This window comes from Ambystoma mexicanum, chromosome 14 (assembly GCF_040938575.1).
Source record: "Ambystoma mexicanum isolate Mex_15411 chromosome 14, UKY_AmexF1_1, whole genome shotgun sequence".
Lineage (NCBI taxonomy): Eukaryota > Metazoa > Chordata > Amphibia > Caudata > Ambystomatidae > Ambystoma > Ambystoma mexicanum.
Window position 1 is genome coordinate 554176142 of NC_090940.1, and position 9625 is coordinate 554185766.

Here is a 9625-nt window from a genome sequence, read left to right on the forward strand (position 1 = left end):
GTCTCAGTGGCAGTGGATACCTTGCAGCCCACGGTTGTCTGGTTATTGGTGCTTCAATAGGTATAAATGTCCCTCTGATGGGTACTGGACAGAGCCCCACCGTGGCTCTCTGTTGATTCATTTGCTCCTTATATGTCACATATCTTGGCGAGTATGCTTCTGGCATTTCGACATGAGTGGCAGGAGTGCAGGCCATATTTGGGACCTCCTATACACGGACCTTCCCCGCCTATTCCCCAAGACAATGGAGCCTCCTTCCCATCACCATCAGATTTGTCCCCTCGCATCTACATTTTAGGAAGGAGCTCAATAATAGCTCCTCCCTAACACCTTTGTCCAAACACAACCTACTCCCCACCCAAACTAAGACGGGGTTATCTGCTCCCAACTGTTTTCTCCTTTGGTTGCTTGTAGATCCCTCACAGCCAAACTGTCTGCCTTCTCTCTCCTCTGATGTCAGCTCCCACTCCCTTGTATCTCTGCTTCCTTCACTGTGTCCTTCCACATACGATTTGTAAATTGCTCTGGTGCTTCCAGGAGCTAGGTCCATGCACAATAAATACCCTAATATTATTATTATTATTATTATTATTATTATTATTATTATTATTATTATTATTAATAATTATTAATAATAATAATAATAATAATATTTACAGCTTCTATCTTGCATATAATATCGTTCTATTATACCTATCCCAATCTGTGCCTCCTTTCTGCACCCCTCTCCTCTTCTCTTCCTTCTTCGCACGTGCGCGCGCACGCGCACACACACACACACACACACTTTCAGTTTATTCTATCACACTTTCAGCCATATGATGTCACATCAAGAGGAGAGCATTTTTCATTTAAACACATTTCAGAGAGACATCTTCTCATCTGACACTTATGAGATTGCCATGACACCCTCAGCGGGGGAGGAGAGGGCGGTGCCTCCACTAGCTGCCAGTTCTGGTCGCTTGACGTCTTCATGCGAGGGTAGACTGGCATGCGAGCTCACCTGCTGTGGCACTGGCACTTGCCCATGACTACCGGCCTTTTGGAGACACAGGCCTCTCTATATTCCCTGCAATGAGAGGTCCACTACTGTCTGCTTTTATGGGGATACTTCAATCTCTCCCCTTTTAGCTTTACTAGTACACAAATAATGTCCTTGTTCCCAACACTACTTTCTATATAGAGTTATTCTGCCTAGGGAATGAATGGAATGTGGGATTTGTTTTCCTTCATTAAAGTTTATTGCCGGCAATGCCCAGAAAACGTCAGACCACGCCGGGATACTATGTCTAAAATACACAGGGGGTCGTGTTACATTAAATGCAAACCCCTCTGGCATACCGCGCTGATATGCGTTTCCGCTGACAGGGACACAGCTTTCTTTACCCCTAAGTCCTTCACTAGCGAAATAGGGGAAGGAAAAAAGCCCGGGAAGGACGGCCAGAACAGGGGGGTCCAGTAGACAGTGGCAGAGGGAGGGCCCACCACGAGTACGTCTGTTTTTCTGCCGTTTAACTGGTTGCAGCCACCGGAAGATAAAGGGAGTCTGCTCTAAACAGGAATAGGCTCGCCCATTTCGGCAGCTCCTCCCCCTCTCCACTCCCCCTCACTGTTACACCTGACCCACAGTGCTCACCAGTCAGCAATGATAGAATCGATACCAATATTTTTACTAGAACGAACAGTTACAATATGTGACATCACACCTTCAGTTGTTTCAGCTTTTTCATCTAGTCTTGTGGTATAGTGGTGAAGTGCATGCACCTGTGTACCAGCCGACCACGGTTCGAATCCCTAGGCGCCTACCTGCAAGCCCATTGCTGGAAATTGTTAAAGTTCAGAATATACAGTGTAAATTAGTTTATTTTACCTACGGCCTCTAAAGTACCTTTAGGGAACAGTGTCCGGCCTATGAAAAAAGTGGCTGGACGCCATCCAGCCGCGTGTACCCACGACTTGAGCCCTGGGTAACAGGTGAGTCAGACTGTGCCCCCTTCATCCACCCCTCCCTAAGTTCCACCTACCCCGCTGACTCCTGCACACCCTACCCACTGCCCCACTTACCTGTAGCTAATTCGTCCACTGCGCAGAACACTCTGGCGCTACCCTGCAACGACAATGGCTGCCATGGAAAGGGTGAAACTACTACATGTAGTTCTCTTCTCCCTTATCCATGGTGGCCATCTTGTTTTGTAGTTTTTTTTTAAGTTGAGAAACAGTGTTGGGAAGGAGAGAGGGTCTACCCACCCCCCTAGGTGATACTGAATGAGAAATAAAAGTTAAGAGAGCACATCCAGGGAGCAGGGGGAAGGCGTGTATATAAAGGAGGGTGCGCGTTCACCTTAGTGCATGCATTAGAAGCTATATGCTAGATGCGGGTGTGAACACCATCTTGGCAAGTGGCAGCCATCTTAGAATTTAGGCCCAGGTGCGGCAACCATTATGTGTGTTAGTATTAGATCCCTTGCATGAGCACGGACAACACCCCCACCCTAGGCAAGGTTTCAGAAATCCATAAAATTCTCCATTGTCCAAGAAGTAACAGGCCCTCGCGCCCTGGGAAAAATACACCTTGCACGGTCATGAGAAGGGAGCAGAGCACCTCTTGGCAGTACCATTCCATGGAATAGATAACAAGGCCCGCCTGGCCCCAACGATCCCCACATACGAATTACAGATTTGAAATTCTTCCATCATGAGACCCCTGCATGCCACAGCACCATCCAAACCCAGACCTCCGACCATAAAACATTTAAACCCCTCGATCCATCACTAAGATCAGAAGGGAAGGCTATCGCACATTCAGAAATGGGTCACGTGATTTGTGCAGCGTGTTACAGAGTCATGTCAAATTATACGTTGCGAGAGCCAACTTCAGGATCCCACAGTCCCCACTTGTCCACCAGGGAGCTCGCCCCCCCTGCTGCCGCCATTAAGGCACACGCGGCCCCAATGCCCGCACTCAGCTGCACACCGAAGGAGCAGCGCCCCGCCCACTCACAGCGCCGCCGAATTCCAGCTGAATCTGAATCAGCTGTTCAGCCTGCCAGCCCCTCCTCTCCCGCTTTAAAGGGAGAGGAGGCAGACCGGCAGGCGAAGCCGCATCGAGGCGAAGGCCAGAGGACAAGGCCAACGGCGCTCTCTGCAGCTCCGCTGCGAGAGCCAACTTCAGGATCCCACAGTCCCCACTTGTCCACCAGGGAGCTCGCCGCCCCTGCTGCCGCCATTAAGGCACACGCGGCCCCGATGCCCGCACTCAGCTGCACACCGAAGGAGCAGCGCCCCGCCCACTCACAGCGCCGCCGAATTCCAGCTGAATCTGAATCAGCTGTTCAGCCTGCCAGCCCCTCCTCTCCCGCTTTAAAGGGAGAGGAGGCAGACCGGCAGGCGAAGCCGCATCGAGGCGAAGGCCAGAGGACAAGGCCAACGGCGCTCTCTGCAGCTCCGCTGCGAGAGCCAACTTCAGGATCCCACAGTCCCCACTTGTCCACCAGGGAGCTCGCCGCCCCTGCTGCCGCCATTAAGGCACACGCGGCCCCGATGCCCGCACTCAGCTGCACACCGAAGGAGCAGCGCCCCGCCCACTCACAGCGCAGCCGAATTCCAGCTGAATCTGAATCAGCTGTTCAGCCTGCCAGCCCCTCCTCTCCCGCTTTAAAGGGAGAGGAGGCAGACCGGCAGGCGAAGCCGCATCGAGGCGAAGGCCAGAGGACAAGGCCAACGGCACTCTCTGCAGCTCCTCTGTGAGAGCCAACTTCAGGATCCCACAGTCCCCACTTGTCCACCAGGGAGCTCGCCCCCCCTGCTGCCGCCATTAAGGCACACGCGGCCCCGATGCCCGCACTCAGCTGCACACCGAAGGAGCAGCGCCCCGCCCGCTCACAGCGCCGCCGAATTCCAGCTGAATCTGAATCAGCTGTTCAGCCTGCCAGCCCCTCCTCTCCCGCTTTAAAGGGAGAGGAGGCAGACCGGCAGGCGAAGCCGCATCGAGGCAAAGGCCAGAGGACAAGGCCAACGGCGCTCTCTGCAGCTCTCCGCTGCTCGACGGCGCGTGAGGCGCAATTATGCTGTCCTACTCAAGGTAAGGCCACTTGCCTTAATATCTGTATGTCCCACCCATCAGGGGGGAAGGCCCTCCCCACTACTTTGCGCACAGTGCCATGCAGCTTCAGGAACGCACGACTCCGGTCGCGCACCCGCCCCACTATCACCTACACCCCGAATATAGTAGACCGTAACCTAAAGGTAGGTCTCAGATGTATGCCACCGTCACGCAGGCACAACTCCATCCCGACTTACCCGGATGACACTCTTTTGCCCCACAGGCCTGCCTGCGCCATGGCACCATTGTACACTGAAGCCGTTGCACCTCATCTCCACCCAAACTCATCAGACGCCCAAATCAAAATGCCCATTACTAACACTGTCGCGGAACTACCATCCTCGCCCAGGCCAAGTGATGCTTACAAGCCCAATGTTGCTACTACTGTCTTTGCTGCACTTATACCTCATGTGGATTATGCACCGCCTGTTTTGCCGAGTGATGCCCCCTGCCTAATGCTGATATTGTTGACACTGTCGATACTGCTGCCCTTATGCCCAATGTTGTTGCTGCATTGCCTGTTTTGCCTAGTGTTGACACCACGACCAAGTCCAAAAACATACTACCCCCATCCCTTACCCACACACTACCCCCCCCAGACCACCCACTTCTATCAAATCTCCAATGGTCCACACCCTTAGTTGCGCCCTGCTCAACGCTCGCTCCGTACCTGCCCACGCCCTCGACATCAACGACCTGATCATCAAGGACAATCTTGACCTCCTATTCCTTACAGAAACCTGGCTTAATGAAAGCTCAGGCCCGGCACTATCTCTGGCTATTCGGTCTGGGTACTCCATATTTAGGAAGGACCGCACCTCTCAGAGAGGTGGTGGCGTGGCCCTCATCGCCAGGGAAACCCTTGCTATTAGGGAAGTGGCAGGGCAACTTGACCACAATAGTGACTACCTCCCACTCAAAATTAATGTTTCTCCTAACTGCACCATAACTGTGCACATTGTCTACAGACCTCCGGGTCCTTGCACTGACTTCCATGACACCCTCATTTTCGCACTGTCCAACAACATCAAAAAGACCTCCCAAGTCATACTTTTGGGCGACCTCAACCTGGGGCTCAATGACCCTAAGGACCCCCATGCCAAAACCCTCAAGAACGCCCTATCCACCCTGGGCTTTGTGCAATCTATCTCTGAGTCCACCCACATCAAAGGGCGCACCCTCGACTGGATCAGTCAACATAGCTGCTCACTACCTGTCACGGAAAACACGCCCATCCCATGGTCTGACCACCATTACATCCAATTCAACCTTCGCACCAAAAAAGAGACCAACTCACCTCCCGCCCCTTGCCCAGCTACTCTCGCCAGGAGCTCCCGCCAGCTCACAGTCGAGAATTTAGCACCCTACCTCCGCAACCCGGCCTTACATGCCCCATTCTCCAACAACCCAGAAACCCTAGCCAACACATTCAAAGAAGTCATCACCCAAGCAGTTGACGCCGTTGCGCCACTGTCCCTCAAAAAAGCCAAGAAAACCAAACACGCTAATTCATGGTTCTCCAAAGAACTCCTTGTACAACGTGCGCAGAAGAGGACTGCCCTCTCCACCTGGAAAGCTAACCCATCAGAAACCACCAAAAATGCGTTCAAAGCCATCTCTAAATCCTACAAAACCAACATCACCCTAGCTAAAGCTGCCTCCTTCAACGTGAGGATCTATGACGCCAAATCGGGGTCAAAGGAAATCTTCACCATATTCAGGGAACTGGAAAAACCATCCTCTCCTCCTCCCGCTCTCATCAAAGATGACAACTGGTGCAATAGCATTCAATCCGCATTGCTAGACAAGCTTAACACTCTACAAACTAAAATCCGTGGCCACCAAAAAGCCCTTTCCCGCCTCATAGCTAACCTGCATAGTCAACCTACCATACCCCCCACCACTAATCCTTCCCCATCTTTTGACTTCAAAGATATTACTGAGCACGAGGTCATCGCCCTGCTCAAGTCCATCAAACCGTCCAACTGTAAGGGAGATGCCTGTCCAGCCAGTCTCATTAAAGACTCAGCACAGATCCTAGCTCCATTCCTCACAGCATTCATTAATTCATCCTTCCGGTCTGGCCATGTTCCAACTGGACTTAAGGAGGCCTGGGTACGCCCACTCCTCAAAAAACCCTCGCTGGACCCAACGATCCCGGGGAACTATCGACCTATCACCACTGTACCCTTCCTGCTGAAAATTCTGGACAAAGCAGCTTACCTGCAAGTCCAAAAGTTCCTTGAAGAAAACCGTCTCCTCGGCCTGCTGTAATCTGGCTTCCGCCCACGACACAGTACCAAAACGGCTCTCCTGGACCTAAAGAACCAAATGGACGATCTAAGAGACGCAGGGAAACCTGCTCTCCTTCTGCTCCTTGATCTATCCGCCGCCTTTGACCTGGTAGACCACAACACCTTGTGCCACCATCTAGCTACCCAAGCTAGCTTTTCCCCCAAAGCTTGCGAATGGATTACCTCCTTCCTCCAAGAAAGGGCCATGAAAGTCTTCTCTGACTCAGCCTGTGCCACCCCTAGCCACATCAGCTGCGGTGTGCCTCAGGGCTCATGTATCGCGCCCACGCTTTACAACCTCTTCACGAGGCCACTGTTCAGCATCCTTGACTCGCTGGGCATCTCGTATACAAACTATGCGGATGACACCCAGGTCCTCATCCCACTCACAGGCGATTACCTTGCGGATACTAAAACTCTTACCACCATCTACTCCACTATCCAATCATGGATGGCAGATAACGGGGGGCGTGGCTAACCGCCATGTAGAGCGGACGTGTCTCGTGTGAGCTCTTAGCTGATGTGCCAAAATAAGCTGTTTCTACATAATCCTAACTAACTTCGGAACCCGACAAGCGGCACCGTCTGCAACGGAACCCTATCTACACACACCCGAGCCATCTGCCAGTCGACCGAAGACTACGAACGCCGTTGTTCGGCGGACGAATTGGGCCGAGTGGAGTGAGCCAAGATGGCGGCTCCCGCGTCCTGACGTCTGGAGGACCGGAGCTCGCCTGCACTGCAGAGGACGTAGCCCGCCGAGACAAGCGGCGGACCTGGAGCGGATAACCCACGCTGGGATCGAGGGAGAGGAGCGGCGCGAGGGAGCGATCGGGCCCACCGTAGAGCCGCGACCAGCCCGGGGAGAGCAGCGGAGCCCAGCTGAGCCAGGAGCAACGCCGGCGGGACCCGTGGCCGGCCGGCGCGGCGTAGGTAGGCGGAGGGGGGCTGACTCAGCCCGAACGGGGATACCGGGAGTGGTGGGAGCGCGGGAGCCACTGGAGCCCTGGATCCCGACCCTGCGCCCTGGACTTAATACCCGCCCGCTCCCTGCTGCGCCTCCGATAGGAGGCCCTGACGCTCCGGGGGCCTCGGAGCTCCCCTGCTGCCCAGCCTTGCCTGCGTCCGTCGGCGGAGGGAGCCCATTCACTGCGCCCGCGCGGGGCTGGCCTGCCTCGAGGCACAGGAGCTCCCCACCCTACGCAACTGCATGATTTAGCAGTCTGGACTGCCCAACCCGCTCCCTACAACCCACCAACAAGAGGCGCCGGCGCTCCTCCGCTGCCCGGATTCGCCTGGCACCCTGCGCCCGGCGGCCGGTGGGATCCAGCCCAGCGGCACCCACGACGAACCGGCCAACCTGCTTCGCCACACCGCGGGCCTGCATCCACTAATCTGGGGGCTTGCATTGCGCGCCTCCCTGACCCCCGCCACAGAAGTCTCATCCTTTGCCCAGTAACTCCACTGGGGGGCCCCCTCGGACCGCCTGCCACTGGAGGGGGTGCCCAATCATCACACCGCAGCGGAACTTCGGAGCTCCACCACCTCTGGGCAACCCATAGCAGTGAACTGTGAGCTGCCTCTTGAACGGACATTGCCTTCCCCCCCATATCGCTGGGCCACTGCCCCCTCTGTGGCGGCTCCGGGGTGCCCCCGGGGCGCGGAGACACCTGCAGATCTTCGCCTCGATCCCAGGTGGCACTGCCGGGTGGGCCTTGCGGTGTCAGTGAGAGGTTCCCCTCTGCGGCGGGAATCTGCGGACTGCCGCCTGTGCCCTGGGCGCCTCCGGAGCCGGGCCTCTGTGCATCCCCGAGATGGCTGGTAGGAACAGCAAGCCCCGACAGCGGCAGACAACCATGGATACTTATGCAGCCAGCGAGCCAACGGGCCTCGCGGACCTGAGGGGGGGACCACAGACCCTCATTCGGACCCCACAACTACAACGCCTACCGAGCCCAGCAACACCCAGATCCTGGAAGCCATCAGGCTGCTCCAGGCGACAATGGAGCATAAGATAGATGCAGTTGCCACAGACCTGGGCCTCCTGAGACAGGACGTCCGAACCCTGGCTGGCAGGACGGAGGTGCTCGAGACACAGGTCAGGGAGAACACTGAATCTAAAACACACCTCCTCCGGGACGTAGATGAACTCCAACAAAGGGTCAAAAACTTGGAAAACAGAGCAGAGGAAGCAGAGGGGAGAGCCCGACGTAATAACATTCGCCTCCTCGGGCTGCCTGAGGGCTCCAAAGGCTCAGACCCCACAGCCTATATAGAAAACCTCCTCTTGCAGGAAGTGGGCGCTGGGAAACTCTCCCAGGGATTCACGATCGAACGGGCCCATCGTTCCCTCGCCAGGAAACCACCACCTGGGGCCCCACCAAGACCTGTGATAGCTAAAGTTCTCAACTACAGGGACCGTGAAACAATCCTGGCTTTTTCCCGAACAGGCGGTCAGATAATACGCGACTCTGCCAAAATTGCTATTTACCCTGACTATACCTTCCAGGTTCAAATGGACAGAGCCCAGTTCATACACACGAAGGCCAGATTGAAAGCCGCTGGGCTGCGCTACATGCTCCTGTACCCGGCAAAACTTAAAATACTGCACGAAAACAAAGCACACTTGTTCGATACTCCCGCACAGGCCAGGGACTGGATGGACGGTCTACAAATACCGGATATTGAAGAAAGGAAACGGAAGCCTAGATGATTGCTCCCCAGTAACTTGCTGGGAACTGCGCGTTCTTCATCCACCACCGGTGGATGCACCGAAACTCCATACAGCTGGAAGGATCCTTCGCTAGGAGACGCACGAGTCAAGGTTCACCCCGACCCCTTGAAAGTTCTTTCTTTCTTTCTTTGGGTACATATACCCTCCCGTAGGGCACCTGGAGCCAATGTTCGGTTCTGAGGAGCAGAAACGGGTTTGTCATAACGAGGGAGACCTCGCTGGGCTGGTTCTATGTTTGACTTGTTTGCAGTTAGGGGGGGGGTGGGACACAGGGAATAAAGAGGAGGGAGCAACGGGGGGTTTACACCCATGTTGGGATTTTTGTTCAACAAACACCGAGATCACCGGATAACCTCACAACAGATCCACCATTAATTGGACCTTGCTCAAGGCTGGAGAGAAGTAACAAACACCATGCCAATTATGGCTGACGGAATTAGAGTTATGACATGGAATGTCAGAGGCATGAATAGCTTCGTGAAGCAACGCCGGATT

At 54.7% G+C, this 9625-nt stretch overlaps 1 protein-coding gene across 1 annotated transcript; it reads left to right on the forward strand.

The window, feature by feature from the left end:
- The first annotated feature begins 2952 nt into the window (after positions 1-2952).
- LOC138527214 (uncharacterized) lies at positions 2953-3747 on the forward strand. Its single transcript, XM_069638332.1, has one exon. The coding sequence runs from the start codon at positions 2953-2955 to the stop codon at positions 3745-3747; it is 795 nt and encodes a 264-aa protein (XP_069494433.1).
- Positions 3748-9625: the final 5878 nt, after the last annotated feature.

Bases quoted from the DNA above. Each gene is read 5' to 3' on its own strand.
- LOC138527214 (XM_069638332.1), top strand. From the start codon at position 2,953: ATGCCCGCACTCAGCTGCACACCGAAGGAGCAGCGCCCCGCCCACTCA.